Here is a 22,979-nt window from a genome sequence, read left to right as displayed (position 1 = left end):
CAGCAGCCAATGAGCGCTGAGAATTTTGGGCGGACTATTTGAACGCTAGATCTTCGAGCGATCCTATTGGTCCATAAGACTGTCAATATCTTAAAACACAGAACGCTTTAAAACTACGCTTGTATGTTTTAATAGCCGAAATATTTAAAACGGATATGGCATAAAGATCAAATAAAACAAAAACTTAAATATAGAAATGATAAAAGCAGCCGTTCTTAAACGCATAAAACTATCTAAACACAGAGACTTACGTTTCATACGTGACAGGCCCAGAGGGAGGAGCTACATTCATCAACAAAAGGAAAGAGAAGCAGAGAAAACAGACGAGATTCTCTCGGATACACAAACACAATATGTCCTTTTAACATCCCTGGTAATGTACCTTTAATAACCTTCTTTAAGATCTTTGATTAAATGTTATGGTCGTATTTGTTTTTTCCCTGAAAACGGGCTTGATCTTTGGCTGTGCTTGTTTTTATGGACTAGATTTTGACGAAGTAATCTGTATATTTCCTTTCGACTTTAATGTTATTTTATCGATCATATGTGTATGTCACTAATGAAAATCATAGATTTATTTTACTGGAATGATTTTTGGTCGTCTTTAAGGTTTACATTCTAAGCCAGTAACGTTAACGTTACATATGCAATTTGAAATCAATTTCCGTAGAAAAGTCGATAGATCCGTTTAATGTTTCAGCTTCCGGTTTATTATACTGTAATATAAAAATACGTATATAATTTAATCGAAAACAAACTGTACAGAAGATTTAAACCCCTCCTCATCTGGTCGAGGTATTTTCCAGCTTAAGGATCAACTGGATGACATTCACTTTCGATCCAGTTTTAACCTCGTTATTTAGGTCTAAGCGTTTTAAAAAAGACGATTTCACATTTTTTGGTCCATCTGAGTCGGAATGGGTCGGATTTGTTTGTTTGGATGTCCTGCAGGAAGGCGTTAACCAGCGAAACCCGACACCGAGGTTCAGCTGAGCGGAGGGGGCTGGGCAAAACCTTGACCCACCGCCCTGGGTGAATGGAATTGACTTAACTTTGTTTTTTATGCCTTTTTAAAGGTGTTTTGACGACTTGAAACACAACTAAAGTGAAAACATGGAGGCATTCAGACTGATGAAGGAACTGAAGAGCAATCTGGACCAGGAGGTTCAGTATCTGCCGAAGGAAACCGGACTCAGTTTGATCGAATCCACTCAAGAGGTGAACTAGTTTTACAAACTCCTGTCAAAATACACTTGCAAACTTTATTTGAAAACATAAATAACAGTTATGGAAATTTGCACTGTATTATTTCTGTACATTGCATAATTTTGTGATGTACAAAATATTTTACTCTTAAAGCATCTGGCAAAATATATCAGTTTTAACCTTTAAACATAACATATTTCTCCTCATCCACACAGAACGGTAATGGAGTTTCAGCCAAATGTCGAGATACTCGAGTGGAAGATCTCTGGAGCTTGACCAGTTTCTTCGGTTACAGCACTCAGACCTTTGTACTAGCCGTTAACCTGCTGGACAGGTTTATAGCTATGATGAAGGTAACCAGTTAGTTATAGGTCAATCCATCTGATTAACATTAAAATGTGTTATGACTGATCGCTTTTGTGTTGCCTGAAGGTTCAGCCCAGGTATCTGGCCTGCATCAGCATCGGTTGCCTTCACATCGCAGCCCGATTGACCGAAGAGGAGTGCAAAGTTTCATCCAGCCATGAGCTCATTCGCATCAGCCAGTGCAAGTTCACCGTCTCGGACCTCAGCCGAATGGAGAAGATCATTTCAGAGAAGCTCAACTTCCAGTTAAAAGCCGTCACAGCCTTAACCTTCCTGCATTTGTACCATGCCATTGCACTTTCGCACACGTCCAACAGGTAAGAACAGCTGGCATTATCAAACTTCAGACTCCGAGCCAGATAAACTCTATTAACATGCAGGCTTGACATTGGAAACTCTGACTTGTAAAGGTTGATAAACAGAGCTGGCAAGAGCACTTTGAGCATTTTGCTGTATATGGGTCACAGTGACGGCAGTCAGGCATCAGAAACTAGGAGATTATCTGCTGACTAGACTTTGTTAAGCTCGGTTAACAAAATCTCTTTTTCTCCTTTTAGAAAAGACATCCTGAATCTTGATAAACTGGAAGCCCAGCTGAAAGCCTGCCTATGCAGAATTGTTTTCTCCAAAGCAAAAGTAAGAACAACTTACAAATTTTGAAGCAAGTTACATAAAAGTTTGAATTCTTATGAACGGTCTCTTTTTTTTTTTTAGCCTTCTGTGCTCGCTTTGTCGCTCTTGATGCTTGAGATCGAGGCCTTACAGTCTGCGGACCTGCTAGAAATCGCCCAGCGCATACAAACACACTTGAAGGTAAGAATTCATAAGTAGGTCAACCTTTTAAGCGTCAATAAAAACCTTTTAAAAGTCAAGAAATAAAGACAATTTGGTTTGGTTCAAAGACAATTTAATCAGACAATTTGTAAATCAAAAATATACCTTTAGTTTCAGTAGCACTAAACATTTATGGAGCAGGAAGAATCCAAAGCTCTTAACCCAGTCCTGTTGCCAGCAGGCTATTGGTTTACTGCCGTCTGAAATATAGCAGGCTCTCTGCCCTGTCCTTATGTAAGCTGGTGTCTAATGCAGCAGTGTCTGTTTGCAGATCTCTAAGGCTGACCTGGTGCGTTGGCGAGGTCTGGTAGGTCAATGTATGAGGGAATACTCCTCTCCAGAATGTGCCAAACCTGACCACAAGAAACTGGTGTGGATCGTCTCGCGGAGGACGGCCCAGAACCTGCACAGCAGCTACCGCAGCGTCCCCGAGCTGCCAACCATCCCGGAGGGCGCGTGGGACGAGAGCGAGAGGTAAACACAGCTCACCTGAGGAAAAACACAGGCGTTAGGTTGTCACACTCGAACTTAACAGTCAATAGATTAAGAAGGGATAGGAATATTTGCTTTTGGTCAAGCTTTGATTACCACAGAAAATCATTTAGACTCGTCATTCAGTTAGTGAAAACAAACAAAAATCAGTTATGTCTGCAATGGATTTGCAGCCGTGTCTGTATGCAGATCTCCAAGGCTGACGCGCTATGGGGCAAATGTACAAGTCAAAATGAAACTAAATTTAAAGCTATTAAAAATAGTTTCTGGTAGTTGGAATAATGTTGATGATGATAAATTAATGAAAAAACGTCAAACTTATTTCAGTTAATTGCAAATACATTATTTCTTATTTTAATTTAAATACTAAAATGATTAAAACAGAAATAAAGCTAAATAGAAGAGTATATAAAAAAACTACAAATTAAACATTAAAATGAAAAAATAAAAGCTAATTCACAATAAGTTATATAATAGTATATACATAATACTAAAACTAGAATATTCGTTTATAAACTCATAAGGAATTCACAAAATAAAAATGACAAGCACAAATTTACTCAAATTAAAATAAACTAAATATAAAAACAAAAGCTAATTCAAAATTTTAATACATACTATTCCATATTAAATAGTACCAAAATAACACCAGAACTCAATATTCTCTCATGAGAGAATATTAAGAAACTAACCAAAGCCAGTCACATTATATCCCACATTACAGTGATCATATTTTCATATTCTAAAATATCAGGAAACAGCCGCACACAAATTTGGGAATAATTTACATAAAGTACTCCTGTTAATTTTCCGTCACAACTTCTGGTTTCAGTTCTATCACAGTTTTTCCCCCATTACTTAACCTTGGCATTTCACTGGCACACACCACTTACGTCACAACCTCGTCAGCACAGACTGAAGTTCTTTCTGAACGCCCCACCCAGCGTCACACTATCAGGTGGCCTTACAGTGTTACTTGATAACTACGAATATTTAGTCACGTCCTAGCAACCAACCCAAGAACGTTTACTCCGCAAGAGCAATAAGTCATTCCTGAGGCTCACCAACACAGCTGATTACAAGCTGAAAATCCAGACAGGATGTACTGTTTTGAGATGGCTAATGGCTTAGATATGCATACACGCCAAAATAGGTGCAGCTTTGGAATGTGGGTAGTGAATAATGACTATTTACAAACAGGTCACAGGTTGTGCTGTGAGTAAGAGAAGGGTGTGCGAGGTGGGGTCAGTTTGACAAAGTACAAAACAAGATCTGACAGCTGGCCGTTTTTTTTTTCCTATTACGACAGTGAGTAATATTCCAGGTAAACTGCGTACATGATTTCAGTTGAGCTTCATTACCACAGATAATAATTTAGACTTTAGTTTGTGGACAAAAACATGTTTACAGTGGATGTCTATGGGGCAAATGTATAAGTCTAAATAAACTGCTAAAAAACAAAAACCTTAAAATGATTTAAAAAATAGTTTATTTTAAATAATGCTGAAATAAAAACACACAATTAAACATTAATATAAACAAAAAACTAAGTACTAAAATAAAATAACGTCAACAGACAAAAAAAAAAAACAGAAATAGTAAGTTAAAATTACTAACTGTTTACTACTAAGTTTAAGGACTTTTACTAATTAAATTTACTAAGTTTAAGGACTAAAATGGCTAAAACTGGAAAAATAAATTAAGTAGAAATTTCCAAAAAAACAGGTTTAAGTTCTAAAATGACACTGAAATACAATAAACAATTTCTTAAATAGAAATAAAAAATGTTTACGTACAAAATGAAATGAAAGTTAACTAAAATAGAAATATTATTTAATATATATATAAATATTATATATTATTATTCAATATATTAAAAAAAATACTAATAAAAGAAAAACAAAATTACTAAAACATCCCAAATCTAAAATAACACTAAAATACAATATTCTTTTATGAATTTGTGTCAAATAATTAAATAAATGAGCGCATCTGACTTTGTTGTTGTTTTTTTCTTTTACGACAGTGAGGATTCAAGCGAAGACTTGAGCTCCGGGGAAGAGAGTCTGAGCAGCTCACTGGGCAGTGACGCCGAAGGACCCTACTTCCCCCTGAACTTCCGCTCCCGTGCCCGCAGACAGTAATACACTCTAAACCACTTGCCAAGGAGCATAACCACCAATGGAGATATGGCTTCCTTGTCATCTTCCAAGATGTCACAGACCTCTCCTGGCTGGAAACCTAAAGTTAAACAATGAGGTGCCATTGTGCCTGGGTTCAACAAAACCACCGAGTCCAAAATATCAGAATTGTACTTTAAAACTCTTCTTTTATGGCTTTACAGAAAGCCAGTCCACATACTGTAAACATCTCTCTTGATTACTTGTGTTAAGCTATAAGTGAAATAATTCATCACTGCACAACACTGGCAGCTAAAAACAGAAAAAAAAAAGATGTAGCCATAGCATATATAGTAGTTGGTGCATGTTCGGAATTGTCAACATTCCAGGTGGCTCAATATGACATGTCCAAGGTACACTAGACTGTTAGAGAACAACTTGAGACTTGTACTTTGGTGCTTTGCACAGTAAGCGTGTGACAGCGGGAAAGCTGCGTGCGTGCCTGCAGAACTGCTGCATCTCTGAAGTCAAACAGTCAGAGATTTACCGTGGTGCGCATGGTGTTTGCAGAAAAACAGTGGATTGTTTATTTTTCGTGTGTGTATGTGAGTGTGATGTTGTTAAACCTATTTGCCAACTTATAAGTTTCACTTTAGCTGATGTATGAAGACAAATACTGTACGTTGAAAAGGTGCAACAAAAAAAAGCCTAAAAACCTTATAAAATGTAAAAAAAAAATTGTACATTTGTATAATGTAAAAAAAATGCATATACATTCTGTATAGCATCTTGTAGATATTAACTTATTTATTGTTATTTTTGTCATGGTAATATATATATAAAAAAAAAAATTTCACAACTAAAAAAACTATTTTGAAATTCACTCAGTCTCCTGTTTTGCTTAGTCTGGTTTTCCTGAATCAGTTCTGTGTTCTTAAGAGCCTCAACTATCCCACACACACACAGAAAATGGCAAACAGACAGCAGATGTTGTAAATAGTCTCAGTGCCGCAGGATATTTTACACAGCAACAGTGAGACAAAGCAGCGGCTTCATCACGCAAGAGCCTTCAACTACAACGTCATGATTTTATCAGCTGATTTACACACTTACAAACAGCCAGTGCATAATGCAACTCCACCCAATGTGATGCGATTTCACAGTTTCCCCAAAAACAGGAACGCGTTCTTATGAGAAACCAACAACCAGTGCATGTCTAGTCAGACAAAGGCTGTAAACAGTCTGAATTTCTGTTCCCTTGTAGGAACAGGTGGGCAACATGCCATAAAAATACCACAGGATCCGTTTCATTACACACAATGCATAAATACTGATGAAGTTATGAATGAGAACACTAGAAAAACCACACAGCGAGCATTTGAAGATGTTTTCAGATATGGATTTGAAAGCCAAAGTAATAAACTTAAAATAACAATCAGGATATTCATAATGCATCAGTTTTCCTCTATAGGCATTATACAAGTTATGTAAACACATCAAAAGCAAGCTGACATCAACTATGCTAAAGACCACAAGCACGCTCTAATTGGTTCAAACAGTAAGTATTTGTTATTCATTACAAACGCACAAGTATTTGTGCAGTTCCTCACACACTCTCTCACTACTGGCTTGAGTTTCTCGCTCAAACACATCCCGCCTCTGTACAGTACCCAAACATTTGACACCACACGAAAAGTAGGTCACTTGCCTTGCAGCATTCCTTGTTCGGAGGCGGATCTTTAGAAGCCCATCCGAGATTTCTTCTTTGGCTGGGAGGCCTGAGAGAGGCTTCTGAATTGGGGAGCTCTCTGGAAAGACAACGAGCGATGAGATGGAGTCGGAGAAGAAAGGCAAACCCGTTGTGAAGAATATCCACCATCATCGGGGTCCTGAGTCGATATTTGGGACGTGGGAAGGGAACTAAGGAAAAACTCCTTGCGCCGTTTTGATTGGACAGTTGTTGGCCGTGTGGATTGGAGCAATGCAGGAGGGTCCAAATCCATCCCTGCTGAAACACTAGGGTTTCTAGACGCCGGTCGTTCAACCTGAAAGTAGAGATGAACAACGTATCAAAAACATTGTTCAAAAAAATTTGCGATCATCTGCTGCAAGTACACATATGCCATTTTAAATAGGCCTATTTTGTTTACACATCAAGATGAAATAAACAAAAACATCACAGACAAAAAGTCATACACAGACATGTTTTTTCTAATGAAAGTGGCACAAAATATGACCCAGATTAAACAAGCTCAAACACAGTAAACACGATCTACTAGTTGAAATTTTATGATGTTTTGACTAGTGCTGTCAAGCAATTAACCGCATCCAAAATAAAAGTTTGTTTACATAATATATGTTTGGACTGTATATATAAATACACCCACATACAGTAAATATTTAGAAAATATTGACGTATTTACATCTGTATATTTATTATATTATATAAAATATGCAAATATAGTTAACAAACAGCATATTTTTTATAAATATATACGTGTTTGTATTTATATATACATAATAAATATACACAGTATACACACATATATTATGTAAACAAAAACTTTTATTTTGGATCAGAACTAGTTTTGACACATTTTGGTGTAGATCATTGTTTGTTATTCCACTGTTTAGCGATCTGTTAAAACGATTTATCAGGATAACCATAAATACTCAAAAGTTAAGGGCTGGTATAAAGCTGTAAATGAGAATCTGAAAAGAAAGAAGCTTTAAATATTTTAACGTGCGTGAATAAATCCAACCACCCCTATAGACTTAATGTTTCACTTTCCGTAATGCGTGACCGACAGAGGAGCATTTTGGTGGCAAGGATTTAAAACTTTAACAAGACTCAAACTGACACAGGTAGAGTGAAAGACTGGATTTTTTCAATCAGGTAGGGTACAAGTGATTTCAAAACATTTCAGCTGGTTTATATATACCGTGTAGGCTATATAGCCTATTATTCATCTTGTATAAAATGCATTTGGTTGAGTTACGCTGCAGAAAAGCGCTTCATTGTACTACGGTAAATCTCTTCAGCACGCAGCGCGAGCAGGACAAACAATGCAGAATATTAATAACTATGACTGGGGTCATATACACATAACATTATGAGAACATTATTATAATAAAATGCTGTGAATTTTTAGAGTTTAGTTGCCATGTTTCTGCACATTGTTGCGTGACGAACGCATTCACAAAAGGAGTTCATTCTGCGCAGACATGTGCATTCGGGGCGTTTAGTCGTAATATTAACGTTATGTTATAATGAACTGTATTCTATATGAGATAAATGGTGAGTTAAATTAAAAACCTGCATTCTACTGGTTATCTTCAGCGCGCGCACCTCAAAACAGAAATGCAGAACATTACTAACCGTCATATACATAACGTTATAATGAGAGCACTATTGTAAAAATGTTGTGAATTCTTAGGGTTTCGCTGACATTTAATGTTAACTATCTTTTAATGAAAACATAAAACATTACTTACTCCGTTTGTATCGGCGTCTGTTACACATTTTCCCTGTGTGTTTACGTCAGTAATTATGACGTTTAATTTCTGACTTGACTCTTGCTACTGTATTTTGCCCCCAAACATATGATTCGACTATCAGTCATCTATCGGCAAGATTCTAAAATTCTGATACGACTATGAAAATCCTTAGTCGGGGACACCCCTAGTCCTTACAGTTGCATTTGATGTTGTTGAATAAAAGTATTAATTACTTAATACTTAAAATAAAAATCTTACTGACCCTAAATTTTTAACAAATGGACACAATACAATTTATGCTAGTTTAATGTCATTAATTTCTGATTAAAGCAATCTGACAGACACCCTGATTCAAGAAAATAACTTCAATTTATCAGTTTTTATATTTATTTTTTCCAAAAGCCAAAGAGTCAAATTATCGGTTATAGGTATCACCACAAATAGCTGTAAATGATCATTAAGGTTAGTTGTGTATAGGTTTATAGTGTTTTTTTACTTCATTGTTGTATGTCTGTATTTATGTAGCACCGTGGTCCTGCGAGGCACGACATTTCGTTCCACTGTATGTCCCCACATGTAGCGGAATGACAATAAAGCTCAACTTGAACTTGAACTTGATTTATCAGTATCGGCACCTTACCTGAATGGAAGACTGAGATTTTGACGGAGACGTCAAAAGGTCTTGATCAGGCCTTGGAGAAGATTTTCTAGGAGAGCTGAAAGGTTTTTCTGCGGTCAATTGTTCATTTAAAAACCGTCTCAGTATGATGGGGCTCTTTCTGTGAATCTCAGGTCTGGCCCTCCATTCCTCCATGTCCGTAGCTTCCGAGTTTGAGTTCTCCAAAGTCACTTCATCCGAACCCAGACACTGACTCTCCAGCGTTGACAATCCAGAGAGACTCTCTTGGTAACTCACAGACGAGGTGAAGCTTCCAGAAAGTGAGGTGCGATTGCGAGCTTTGGCCTGCTTCTCTCGCCGACGCTTTCGACGGAGAGCTGCGATTTTCTTGTCCCGGTTCAAACCCAGCTTCTCCTCCCACCAGTATGTCCACTGGCCCTCCCACGACGCAGCCAACCGCTGGCTCACATCGTCAGGCCAGTCGTCGGGATCTACAGGATGGGGAACCGGCGTAACGTTCAGGTGAGGGAGGTAAGTGACCCCATGCAATAGCATCTCTTTCTTCCTCATGACCTCTTGAAGGTCTTTCCTCAGTCTCAGAAATTGATCTTCCTTTGGTTTCTTCATCTTTTTTCCCACCATGCCCTTTAAATAATCCGTTCTGATCCGCCTAAAATTAGGGCGTCGCTTTTTAGCCTTTTTGAAAATGGGCTTAAACCATTTGTTCCAGGCAGCTTGGAGATCTGGATCCTTGCTTGGGTTGGGTGGTGTGGTTGAACAACTTGGGTTATTCCCAATCGAATGGTTTGATGGTTCTTTCCTGGTATTTTCATTTGCATCCAAAGTATTTAAGTCATCGTTATCGACATCGACATTGTTGATTACTTTCAAATGATGAAGCGCCGCCTGCCGTCCCTCAGTCTCTGAGTCACTCTGAACAGATTGGTCGCCATTGCAGGTGTGGGACTGCATGTTCTCGCTCTCTCCAGTTTCCACTGTAGGTTGCACACTGACAGATTGTTCGGGTGTGTCGTTATTGTTTGCGGTCTGATCTGTGTGCAGCTTCAGTGTTTGGTAAAAGATGTCTCCGGTTTCTGTGAGCTGGAAAACAGAAAGGTAGTCCTTCTTCTGTACAGCCGTGAAACCTGAAGAATGTGAAAGCAGCACATTAGTCTGATAATCACGGCACCAAATGATAAAGGCTGTTTGAATAATTGAAATAAAACCAAATTCACAAAGGCAGTGATTTAATTAAGTAAATATATGCAATGCAAGTTTCAGAGTGAAGTACAGCACTGTGTTGTTTTATACACGAGCAGCTCATGATCCAGTGTTTTCAGTTTCTCAGAGCGGCTTGGTTCACAGTAAACTCCATCTGCTGCGAGTTTTGGTCACATATAATGTGCATTTGATAACAACATATGCCAAACATCCTCTCCATACTTGTACTGAGAAGTACCGGGTATTGTGAAAAAACAAGAGGTTTTAAGATTTTCCACCAAAATAAAAGCTTGATGGTTCAACATTAGAAAATGAAGACATATAAACAAATTAAACATTGAAGAACTAAATAACTAAATAGAATGAATGTTATATGGTGCATATATTTAGCGAAATACCCCTCTCTACAGTTTATTTTTCTATCTGACTAATACGTTTATGGTCACGAATATGTTTTTCTGAGGTAAATGTGACGTTACGTAACATTGTTTACAAGCCTTTATATTGTCGTCTTTGCGCAGCTGAAACACTGATTGAGCGATTACACAAGACAGGATACGGATTGTAGAGTTGTAGTCTTTCTTTTAACTTACCTTCGGATGTTTAGTCATGTTTATTTTGTGCTGAAACTGGTATTAATGTGGAGGAGATTGTCTATTATTTTGTTATATTAAAATTTTTTGGCGGCCGCCAGAACAAATTTTTGTCCCACCAAAGCTGTATTTGAGTAAATACTTCATTCTAGTCAAAACCGTTGAAATGGTTGTAAAAGCATCCTGACCTGCAGCAGGCACATTCAGCCTCTTCTGAGCGAGATGCCTCTTGTGGGGTAGCAGCAGGTTTAGGTGGCCCAGACTCTCTTTGGGACTTAAAAGCTTTTGAATGGATCCCCGAGACTGACAGACGTGCTCTCTCCCACCTGAGAGATATAAAATTTGCATGCAGTCATGAAGTTGTTTGGAGTTGTTTGAAGACTTTATTATTGGCAGGACACACATTATTGCAATCAAAAACAGCAAGATGCAGCAAAATGCATAAAACATGTAAAGAACAGTTTAAGCTTTTTGCACACGTGCATGACAGTCAAAGACACTACATTATTACAGGCTTTATGCGGAGGTAATATGAAAGGAAAATGCCATCAAAACTTTCCTGGCTGAAATGTGAGTTTCAGGTATGATTTAAACACCATAAAATCACAACATATTCATTATTCATCATCAGTAGAACAAAACAACACGATATGTTGGCATAAATGTGGACTGTTTGATGATTGCTAACTGCGTTTTTATTTTGAAACATACCGTGCTCACGTTTAATTTATTAAATCACAGCCGTATATACTTTAGTGATCACATTTAAGCAATAGGACGATTCCTATTTTTCCATCCCCGGATTTATAATAGAGACTTTGAAGCAGCACCTTAATCTAAAACCTTCAATTGACACACAGATTACATCCACGGCACGCAAGTTACTGAACTCTCACTGTATGACAGTACAGAAAGTTGCCCGATCCAGTTCCTTGCAGTGTTGTTTCTCTTGTTAATCTGCACGTTAAAATAAAAGACACTCTTGTGCTGGGCTAACGTTACCTTACTAGAAAAATGAGCGAATGCATTGATTGTGCATTCTGCAGCTCTTACAGTATATCGGAGGAACACGTGGAACATACCAACTACACAAACTGTGTGGGTGGAACCTAAACTGAACCATTCACTATATAGGCTACTACAACCAGGGAGTCGCTGAAAATGAGTGCATGATTTTGTATACAGAATGCTGCTGTCACTGCTGCAAATTCCCATATAAATAATTATAAGAAAAATATAATTCCCCTGCAGCCAGTGGGCCCCCTTTCCATTGTAGGCCCCTGGGCTTCAGCCCCTTGAAGCCCGTGCATTAATGCGCCCCTGTATACCACTATTACTTGCTTTGCATAAACATAATTATCTTCCAGTACTACAACTGGTGCACATTTCCAGGTAACATACAAACTAACAGGCTGATAATAATGCACTGCAATTTGCTTTGGATGAAAGTGTCAACCAAATACATAAAAGCAGAAATTATGACGAGTAGCCAAAGGAAACTGTTGCTCATACACCAATCTCTCACCTGTGTACTGCAGTAACATGAGTTCCTGTGACCTCTGAGCACCCAGCAGCAGTTTGTATGTTTGCCTCGGGGTCTGTGCCGGCAAGTCGCAGGCAAACATCGGTGGAGACTCCATCATATGGTCCCATTTCAGCATGGGGACACTGGGAACCCGCTCATCCATGATGTAGGTGGAAACCTGCAGACAAGGAAATGCTTTATTTCTCTTACACAGCACAGTGAATGCATCAGATACCAGTAACAGTGCGAGTCTTTAAATATACACTATGGCTGAAAAGTTTTTTTGATTGAAATTAATTGAAATTAATATTTATATTAAGCAAGGACACATTAAAGTGATCAAAAGGGACGGTAAAGACATTTATATTGTTACAAAAGAGTTTTTTAACTTTCTATTCAAAGAATCATGCATCATGGATTCCACAAAAATACTAAGCAGCACAACTGTTTTCAACATTGATATTAATATTAAAAGTTGCCTGAACATCAAATCAGCATATTATAATGATTTCTGAAGGATCATGTGACACTGAAGACTGGAGTGATGATGCTGAAAATTCAGCTTCAATCACAGGAATATTACATTTTAAAATATTCAAATCACAAGTTATTTTAAATTGTAATAATATTTCACAAAATTACTTTTTTTGATCAAATAAATGCAGCCCTGCCGAGCAAAAGAGACATTTCAAAACATTAAAAATCTAACCCTTAAACAGTAGTGAAAAACTAGTATACAATGGTACTTAATGATTACTCTATTCATATACAACTGTATTTGTGTACAGGAAAAAACCACAGGGTGAAACACCGCTGCCACTCCTCCAGGCTAGTATCTGACCCAAACCCTTAGATGTTGTGTGATATAGTGACAGTGTTTACCTGGGTATTAATGAGGTGGTGATGGGCATGGCTTTTACTCAGGTATTTGGCAAGTATCACTCGCTCTCCCGACATACAAGCTGCTGTCCTTCCGATCCGGAACAACGTGTGATTACTATCAGCACTCTGCATAGAGGAAGTGACAAAGATTAAATAAAAACACAGGGGAATAAAGAGAAGAATAACAACAATGTGAGAAAAGAATATTTATAAAAGACACAAAACGAAAATAAACAGTAATGGTACAAAAAGGAGTAAATTCAGCTTCATTAAAGGCCTTTCTTCAGTAAATACATTACATTTAATTTCTTGAAAGGTCTTAAAATAAGCAGACTTTACTTTAAATGCGAGTAACAGTAAGCACCTTTGTTAATGGTTGTGGATTAGTTAGGCCTAAGTGTTCACAGAAGAGGCGTGTCTTCAGCTGTATAATATTTATTTGATCTCAGATTGTAGAATTAATCAATTCATGAGTGATAAACACTACAGGATATAACGTAAACTATTGTTTACAGTGTACAAACAGCTTTACATGATGCTGTTTCTACACTGATTGGAGTTGTTAGTTAGACTATCAAAATTAATGAAATGGTCTCTGATAAGGTGCTACATTTTTATGGAGGACTCATTTCTATATAATAAATCCATGACCAGGTTTTGTTCAATAATAAGAGGCGTGGCCTTACCCGTATGTCTGTAAGATCCGCCCCTGTTCTGTCAGCATACACCATCACTCTCGGGTGAGAGGAGAACTCACACCATCGCCATGGAGACTTAGCATTGAAGTACAGGTTGGAATCCTCCTCACGGAACTTCTGCAATCTGAAAAAGAACAGAATGTCACAAACCTCTGGACAGGTTACAACATCTCTCTCTCTCTCACACACACACATACACACACACACACACACACACACACACACACACACACACACTGCATCATGTGCTGCAGCCTGCATCAGCTCAGCGGACAGATTTATTAACCCGCAAAACACAGCTTCTGCTTCAGAATCTGGTCTGAGTGACTATAAACAGAGTCAGGAGTAAAAACTGAAGCTTTCGTGTATGATTTGTGGTTGAGGTGAATGCAATATGGAAACAAATTTCAATGTATTACATAAATTATTGCAATAAACAGCTTCTGGAGGAATTTGTGTTTACGACAAATGCACTGCAGTTCATTTTAAAATCATTCAAGAAATTTTACAAATAAATCCAATTATAAAATATACAAAATAAATAAAACAACACTACTTAGTAAAATTATTAAAAGTAAAATAAATATAAATTAAACCTAAATGGATTTTTTTTATAAAACTAATAAAAAGACAAAAACATACCAAAATTGCTAAAACTAAAATAAGTTGAAACATAAAAAACTAATTCCAAATTTGAACTATAAGATATAAATAACACCGCTCTGATGTGACCATTAACAGAGGTCAGAGAACCATGAACATGCAAACGTGTTGTTGAATTCCTGAAATATTAACTTAAAATCTTAGTTGACACTTTAAAAAAAAATAGCTGAGGTCAAAGGGGTTCAACCGAAAACGTTTGGGAATCTCTGAGCTATGGCAAAGGGTTTGAAAGTTGAGTTTAAAACATGAGTTAAGCAAATTAAGTTTAAGCCATTCTCTTTAAGCAGATTAAAAATGCGAACATAAAAACATCTATTACTATGCGCTTGGGTACTGGACGAACTCAACTAAAGAACATTTTGTAGAGGAAGCTGATATGATGAAGATGTTGGGTTCGTGTACACTGAGCTCCAAGCACAAGATAACAGCCAGTGAAGCACATATTGTTCTTAAACACACATACCCTTTTTTCGCAGTCCAAAGATAAGCTGCTCCCCGCTCATTGACCACCGCGAGCTCATTGGGGAAGTGTGGACTGTAGAGGACAAAACATAAGGTTTTAACTCAAGTTACAGGTTTAGCTACGGTTACAAAAGGCCAAAATACATCCTGCAGATCCAGAAAATATCCTAAACCACATTCCTGCTTTTCTTAAGACTATTATAAATTTAAGATATACAAGATCAGAAACAAAATCAACAAAAGCAATAAATATGAAATCTGTCTGATCTAGGATGTAGAAAATTATATATTTTATATATTTAGAACTAGGGCTGGACCATATAGAGAAAAATATTTTTTCCATATCATACGATATTCATGATTCACCATTAATGGAACAGGAAATGCTTTCTACGTGTTTGTTAGACATTGAGAGCCTCATGAAATCAATTTGATTCTGTTTTATGACTTCACACAAATTTATCATCAAAAATGGTGCCTAATGAACTAAAACGTTTAACAATTTTACCAAACAACAACAGTCAAATTAAAATATAAGTATATAATTTAATATAATATAATCTACAACAAAACACCTGCTTTGTTGTATATGCTGCACAACAAACCTGTTAAATTAAAAAATGGATGAAAAAGTATCTTGACTATTACATTCCTTCAAGATATTAATATTACTTTGAGAATTATGTTTTAGTACACAATGATAATATATTTGTCTTAATTCTTCATGTGACACTGTAAACTGGATTAATGAAGTTGAAAATTCAGCTTTGCAACACAGGAATAAATTACATAAATTGTAGTAATATTATACAATTTTACAGCTGTACTGTATTTTTGATCAAATAAATGCAGCCTTGATGAGCATAATAGTCTTAACACCAAACTTTTAAACAGTACTGTATATGTTTCTATACTCTGAACTATATTCAGAATACAGCATATTAAATTTTGACCAGTGTGTCCAGTACATATAGCAAACCAACACAAACACAACTAACTCTGGAGTCAGAAATTCAGCGCAATAGTAAAACAAAGTCATTTGATTATCAGGCCACACAGAAAGGCAGTTCAGCGCCAAAGGTGCTAGGAAGCTGATGATTTGAATAACCACTAGGGACATTTTCCAAATCAACTAGGCACTGGACTGTGTGGATGATTGGTCAACTAGCAGTGAGTCTTCAGGAAAACCTGCTTATTCAGGGTCCATCAGGACCACGTTTTGAGAAGCATGTGAGATCTTTCAAACACACCTGACAGTGATGCAGGAGAAGCGATCTTTAGTCTGGATGACGTCCATTAACAGTGGCTTTGTTTTGTCTCCTAGCAGCCAGACGCCACAGAAATAATCTGACCGCACAGCCACGTTACCTGCACACAGATGCAATTTGATTTTACACTCTTGACATGAAATCTTTTTCATAAGTGATTACGATTGTTTGTTTATTGGTAGTTCCAGACATATTACCAAAAATGCAATACTCTTTAGGCTTGTGTATCGACTCTTCCTCAATGTATGGTTTGTTCTCAGCTCATGCATTTCTCAAATCTCACCTACATCCTCCATATTGGCCAAACTGATCTGTCTGACAGCTCCATTCAAATAATAGACAAAAGGTTGGGAGTCCAAGACAAAACTAGGAGGCTTGTCATCACTGAACTGTTGCACCACCCTGTGGATATCTGAGGAACGGCAGTAAAGGAAATATTTTGAAAGATGCCAACACTTTAACATTTCCTAAATATTTAAAAACAGGGTATCTAGAGCTTTTAACACCAAATGCAAGATTTCAAACCTTTTTGAAGACCTGAGAAACTAAAGGAACACACTGATATACGTAGAACTTAAAATTAAACTCAAAATAAATCTCAGGCTATAATGATAATGCTTTAAAGAAAGATCTTTAACTGATCAACCCCTAAAGAGGCCTCAAGAGTTTGTCAAAAACACTAGATATATTTTACTGTGCAACAAAAATACCAATAATATTCAGTGTAAAAACTCTCTATATAATGAGGGACTTTTAATTATAAACAAACCCAAAACACTTTTGGGACTCTTATTTTAAAACGTATACTTCTCAGGTCAATCAACAATATGAAGGAGCTCAAATGTGCACTAATAATGCTGAAATAAAATAAAATATGAATATTAGATGAAAGATTAACTTAAATAGAAATGTAGCCTTGGCAGCTAGCCTAAAATAAGTTAAAGTGGAAATAAGAGAACCGTAAATATTTGAATGTGTTAAATTGTGCTAGAATCATTGGGTTTTCAAGAAAATATTTTAGTCAAAATGATTCATTGTTTGCAAACTGCTTTGAAACCACGAGCCTGTAGAGTACATGTTTTTGCTGCATCATGATTCCTGTTCTTCCACCCTCAAATTTCCACAATAAAATGAAGTCATTTACTCACTCTTGAGTTGTTCTAAACCTATATGAATTTCTTTCTTCTGATGAACACCAAAGAATATATTTTAAAGAATATTAGTAACCAAACAGCTGCCGGTAGCCATTGACTTCCATAGTGTTTTTTTAAATACCAAGGAAGTCAATGGCTACCATCATCTTTTTGGATACCATAGATAGTAAATGACAAAATTTACATTTTTGGGTCAACTGTCCCTTTACGATCTCTTAAAATGCTAATAAAGACTTTTGTTTTACCATTAAAGGCCTTTTTATTACTTTAAATTTGAACTGAATTTATGAATGAATTGCAAACCTAACTTCTATGATGCTGAAGTGTTGTGAATTAAATGAAATTAAATCATTGACCCCTTAATAAAATTCAATACCATGGCAAGAAACAAACTATGACATGACGCAACTACGAAAGAGGATACTGAGTTTGTCCATTGCTTCTCCGCTGGGATAGATCAGACAGCCATCGCTGGACCCCTGGGACTCGTGTAAGGGCACGTATCCCAGAGCACCCCCTGTGGCTTCTGCACAGAACCGCTGCTGTTCCCGCTGAGACGTCAGCTCCTCATGGAGCAGCGAGGCCAGGAGAGATGGAGGAACATCGCTCACAATATCACTGACGAGATGGTGCAAATGACGGATCTTCAATGAGTAGTTCGCGAGCTCACACCTAACACATAGAAAAGCACATCTGAGGTTTGATTTTGATCGTTTTTATGCATTATTAAAACTAAATGTCACTATTTACATTATTTATTCCTCCAACTTCACCCATTTGTTTTATTGTAATTGTAAAAGACTAATATTTACTTCATATGAAAAATTCTTACCTTTTATAATTTAAGCCCTTTATGAAACTGTTGGCCCAGCGCATTGACATAACATCCTGATTCACAAACAAGAACAGAAGACAACTATTACAAAACCACTAGAAAACATAAAAAAATATATATATATTCTGACCGCAATCATCACACACATGGGTACTCTCTCACCTTTGGCTGTTTCTTTTTGAAAGATAAGTTGTCCTGAAGCAAATGTCCCATCGTGGAGAACGCATCCATACAGTGATGCTGGTAAAAATACTGCATCTGAAGGGAAACACAGAGAAAACTGCTTTTTGTACTATACACACATTCCACTGACACTGAGATAAAAGGTCACTTCAAAACAAAAATGACAAAACCCAAAGGTTGTTTTTTTTTTGTATAACACTACTTTATAACTTACATGCTCTGGAAAATCCTTTGGCTTTGGAAGAACATCAGATGAGACTTTAGCACCTTGGAAAGGTAAGAGAAAACAAACAAAAAATTAAATAAAAAAAAAAAATTTAAAACAAATACATAATTATTTCACAACATATTTTTTTAGATCAAGTAGCACTTCTTTTCAACCGAAGTAAAATAAGTTTACAATAAAATACTAAAAACCACCAATAACATATATATATATATATATATATATATATATATATATATATACACACATTTCTTACTATAATTACCTAATTTTGTTAATTGACATGAAGGTCAAATTAAAATGAAAAACAAAATATTTAATACAGAAATACTGCCTTGGCTACTAACTAAAATAAAATAAGTTGACATTAAAATATTAAAAATCACCAAAAGTAAAATAAAACTTGTATGATCTTATAAATGATATATTTCTTAACAGAACACACACACGCTTAAAAACTTAAATAAAAATTAAAGCTTAATAGAATTTTATTTCAACAGCACAGGACAACAGCACATTAGAAAAACACTAAAGCGTACAATTAAAATGCACAAAGCAAATTAAAAATATTATTATATACATAAAATAATTAAATTAAACAGCCTTTTTCATTAGCAAAACAACCTTGATTTTCTTCATTAAATTCAAACAATACACTTATCAAAGAGTGACTTGAAATAAAAAAATTGTCAAAATACACAGACTATATATTTATAACAGTACAAAGCAAACGCACTACATTAAAGATTTGAGGACATTTGCTTTCATCAAATGATTAAAACTTATATTGTTAAATAATAATGATGTTCACCTTCATTTGGTGGAATGAAAGGGGTAACGGCTGGTTTGAGCGGCACCCATTCCTCACCAATCAGAGTGTGCTGGGATTCAAACACATGCTGGATCGATGACTGATCACCATCAATCTGTAAATTCACAGTAAACAATAGAAGTCATGACACATTTCCACAGTTACAGGGTGCTGAATGTGAAAAATAACATGAAACTATATATGAGATGTACATTTTATATCCACTTCTATTAAAACCTGTCTTCTAGATCTTGAACATCTCATACATTCTCTTTCATTGCTTTGCTCTTGACACATTTGTGCATCTAAAGATTTTCTGTGCTTCACCAAAAAATAACCTAATAACTCAATACTACAATGACTCGTAATTAGTATAATACTATAATAAACCACAATAAATATCACCATAATAGATCAACTCATTATGCATTATTATTGATTTTCTTTTATACCCAAGGAAAAACCAAAACAGATTATTACAACTCTATTAAAGTCTTTTCTTGCTCAAAATATTTTGCGAGAGGCATCGTTACATAACTCTACTGAAGGAATTGTTGCATGCCATAAAAAATGTAATAATAAAAAAGAAAAACCTAATGCATTAAAAAGGGGATTTAAAAGTATTATATTTGTGACCCTGGAGTATATAAGTCGCTGGGGTATATTTGCCAACAATACATTGCATGGGTCAAAATAATAAATGTTTCTTTTATGCCAAAAATCATTAGGACAGTAAGTAAACATCATGTTCCATTAACATATTTTGTAAATTTCCTACTTTAAATATATCAAAACTTATAATATGCATTGCCAATAACTTAATTTGGACAACTTTAAAGGTGATTTTCCCAATATTTAAAAAAAAATTTTGGCACCCTCAGTTTCCAGATTTTCAAATAGTTGCATCTCAGCCAAATAATATCCTCTCCTAACAAATGGAATAAATGGAAAGCTTATTTATTCATCTTTCAGGGGATGTATAATTTCGGAAAAATTAAAAAATGGTCCGTTATGACTGGCTTTGTGGTCCAGGGTCACATTTATGAATCAAGAACAAATGCTCAAACCTCAAAAGCACCTCTATTATTACAAAAGCAATTTTTAAATATACGTTTAGACGTTAATGTTTGTGCTAAACACAATATGCATCGTGACTGTGCGTCACAAACTGATATTTTCACAATCAGGACCCGGATGTGTCAATATCATTATAAAGATGTTTATCGTCTTACCGACCCAGCCTTGACAACAAACACGCGCTCGTATGTACCCCAGCCTCCATAACTATGCTTCGGCTTTACTTCAGGCGGTCCATCCAGATAAAAGTGTGGGAAAAGCTCGTTGGGAAATTTGCTGTCCATAGCGGTGTCTTTCTCCGGCCCTGAAAATCAGACAAACCCGGGCATATTCTCGTGAGTCCGGGCGTCCACATGCGCTCTGATGGCTTCCATGATTCAGTCCAGTGAGAATGTCATTCTAAGATCGTAATATGTCGAAAATGCCTTTTTAATAAAGACAAATACTAGAAATATTAGCACGTGTTTATGAAAAAACGTGGCTGGCCGGCGACCGCGTGGCCGCTAAACAAACCTCTTCCACTGCTCAAGACGTCACGTCACGCGCCTCAGCTGATCAACGCAAGACGATTCAAAACACCTTTCAAAATAAAAGCACTATATAAACGTTTCAAAATAAAACTACTACAACGTATATAAATAGCTCAGTTGTAAATAGAGCAATGTTATAAATAAATAATTAAAATATGAATAAATAAACAAATAAATAAGTAAATACACAAGTAAATAAACAAAATATGAATAAAGAAACAAGCAAACAAATAAATTAATGACAAAAATAAATAAATACAAATAGTTTAAAAATGAATACAAACAAAAATATGATCGAATAATGAAACAAGTGAATAAATAATATATTAATAAAGGAAACAAACAAACAAATATCAATAAATAAAAATAAACAAATAAATTAAGGAAAAAATTATATGAATACAAACAAAAAGATGAAATAATAATTATATAAATAATACATTAAAAAGGAAACAAACAAACTAGCACATATATAAATGTGTGTGTGTGTATAAAACATATATATATATTAAGAAAGAAACAAGTAAAAAAAATAAAATGAATCACCAATAAATAAATAAATAAATACATGACACTGTATCACTTCATGTCTTGTTATTTTCTGTTAACGTTTCAGCATATCTGATTGTGAATTTAGCTAAATAAGTTGTGGGCGTAATAGATTATGTTTTTAGGCCATTTGGTGTTATGTTCTAATAAATATGTAATCAGCGCTCACCTGTACATCCTGCTTTTCACACGTGTTTATTGGTTCTCAGTTTATTTACATGTTCTCAGCATAAAATGTTTTATTATTTTTGAAACTTTCACTTTTGATAAGAAAACCAATTTCACCAAAATACAAACTTCAATCTAAAATGAATTTGAATATTTTTTATGGTTTATTCGTCAGCTCTCTGGAAAATTTGATTCTGTACAATCAAAAACAGGAACAGGCCACAAACAGACTTCTCCATATCTAACACTTTTGCATTCGGATGCACCATTGCACAATAGATTCATTTATTCATTCATTTCTGTGCATTAACAATAGACACATAGCCACTTTCCTTATTTCTTTCCCATTTTCCTCACCTGACCGACTTCCTCTTCCTCATTCCTGGAAAGTTATGCTTATGAAACCATAGAAGGCGTCAGGACAGTGATATGCTCAAATGAGCAAATGCATTTGCATTTCACCTCAAACACAGACTGCTCTCTGAGAAGCACTATGTATTATAACAGGACAAGTCAAACAAGTTCAAATTTGGAGAAATGTAGCATTGTGTCACTTGCTCACCAATGGATCCTCTGCAGTGAATGGGTGCCGTCAGAGAAAAAAAACAGCTGATAAAAACACCACAATAATCCAGTCTGTGAATTAACATCTTGTAAAGTGAAAAGTTGCATGTTTGTAAGAAACAAATCCATCATTAAGGCTTTTAAACTTGAAACCGTCGCTTCTGGCCAAAATATGAGTCCATAATCCATAACAACACTTCCTCCACTGAAAAAGTCCATTGCTTTCCTGTTGAAAAAAAACAGCAAATGCTGGTTAGGTATGTTCTGAAGCATGGCTGCTGGTTTGAGCTGGTTTAAGCTTGTCCTTAGCTGGTCATGAGCAACTAGCTCCTGCTCAGGACTGGCTTAAGACCAGCTCATGACCAGCTCAAACCAGCAGCCATGCTTCAAAACATACTTAACCAGCAAATGCTGGATTTTTCAACAGGGTTGTTG

General features: G+C 36.0%; 2 protein-coding genes across 3 annotated transcripts; one reads left to right on the top strand and one right to left on the bottom strand.

Moving 5' to 3' along the window:
- Window positions 1-130: 130 nt before the first annotated feature.
- LOC306862749 (cyclin-G2-like) lies at window positions 131-5,900 on the top strand. The gene is made up of 8 exons (XM_079405720.1): window positions 131-373; window positions 1,077-1,218; window positions 1,422-1,559; window positions 1,639-1,889; window positions 2,130-2,208; window positions 2,287-2,385; window positions 2,678-2,880; window positions 4,925-5,900. The coding sequence occupies exons 2-8, from the start codon at window positions 1,114-1,116 to the stop codon at window positions 5,040-5,042; spliced, it is 993 nt and encodes a 330-aa protein (XP_079261846.1). The 5' UTR covers window positions 131-373; window positions 1,077-1,113; the 3' UTR covers window positions 5,043-5,900.
- LOC306862748 (TATA box-binding protein-associated factor RNA polymerase I subunit C-like) lies at window positions 2,466-21,282 on the bottom strand. 2 transcript variants are annotated; one of them, XM_079405719.1, is made up of 17 exons: window positions 21,247-21,282; window positions 20,889-21,037; window positions 19,657-19,771; window positions 18,834-18,886; window positions 18,599-18,694; window positions 18,434-18,489; window positions 18,026-18,273; window positions 16,731-16,859; window positions 16,430-16,547; window positions 15,181-15,252; window positions 14,043-14,178; window positions 13,357-13,482; window positions 12,475-12,652; window positions 11,138-11,275; window positions 9,157-10,280; window positions 6,727-7,063; window positions 2,466-2,895 (listed from the first exon to the last, which is right to left on the bottom strand). In XM_079405719.1, exons 2-16 carry the CDS (start codon window positions 21,015-21,017, stop codon window positions 6,758-6,760), a joined length of 3,024 nt encoding a protein of 1,007 aa, XP_079261845.1. In that variant the 5' UTR covers window positions 21,018-21,037; window positions 21,247-21,282; the 3' UTR covers window positions 2,466-2,895; window positions 6,727-6,757. The 2 variants fall into 2 exon arrangements, with proteins under 2 accessions (XP_079261845.1, XP_079261844.1); XM_079405718.1 differs by having other exon boundaries at window positions 20,889-21,279.
- Window positions 21,283-22,979: the final 1,697 nt, after the last annotated feature.

Source organism: Barbus barbus (genome assembly GCF_936440315.1).
Source record: "Barbus barbus genome assembly, chromosome: 43".
In the NCBI taxonomy this organism is placed as follows: Eukaryota; Metazoa; Chordata; class Actinopteri; order Cypriniformes; family Cyprinidae; genus Barbus; species Barbus barbus.
The sequence above is the reverse complement of the archived record's forward strand: the minus strand, read 5'-3'. Positions and strand labels throughout refer to the sequence as shown.

Excerpts from the sequence above, each read along its gene's own strand:
- LOC306862749 (XM_079405720.1), top strand. The coding sequence starts at position 1,114 with ATGGAGGCATTCAGACTGATGAAGGAACTGAAGAGCAATCTGGACCAG. Across the intron at positions 1,890-2,129 it reads CTTTCGCACACGTCCAACAG|AAAAGACATCCTGAATCTTG; the intron begins GTAAGAACAGCT and ends TTCTCCTTTTAG. Across the intron at positions 2,209-2,286 it reads TTGTTTTCTCCAAAGCAAAA|CCTTCTGTGCTCGCTTTGTC; the intron begins GTAAGAACAACT and ends TTTTTTTTTTAG.
- LOC306862748 (XM_079405719.1), bottom strand. The coding sequence starts at position 21,017 with ATGGACAGCAAATTTCCCAACGAGCTTTTCCCACACTTTTATCTGGAT. Across the intron at positions 18,274-18,433 it reads AAGGGCTTAAATTATAAAAG|GTGTGAGCTCGCGAACTACT; the intron begins GTAAGAATTTTT and ends TCTATGTGTTAG. Across the intron at positions 10,281-11,137 it reads GCTGAATGTGCCTGCTGCAG|GTTTCACGGCTGTACAGAAG; the intron begins GTCAGGATGCTT and ends CACATTCTTCAG.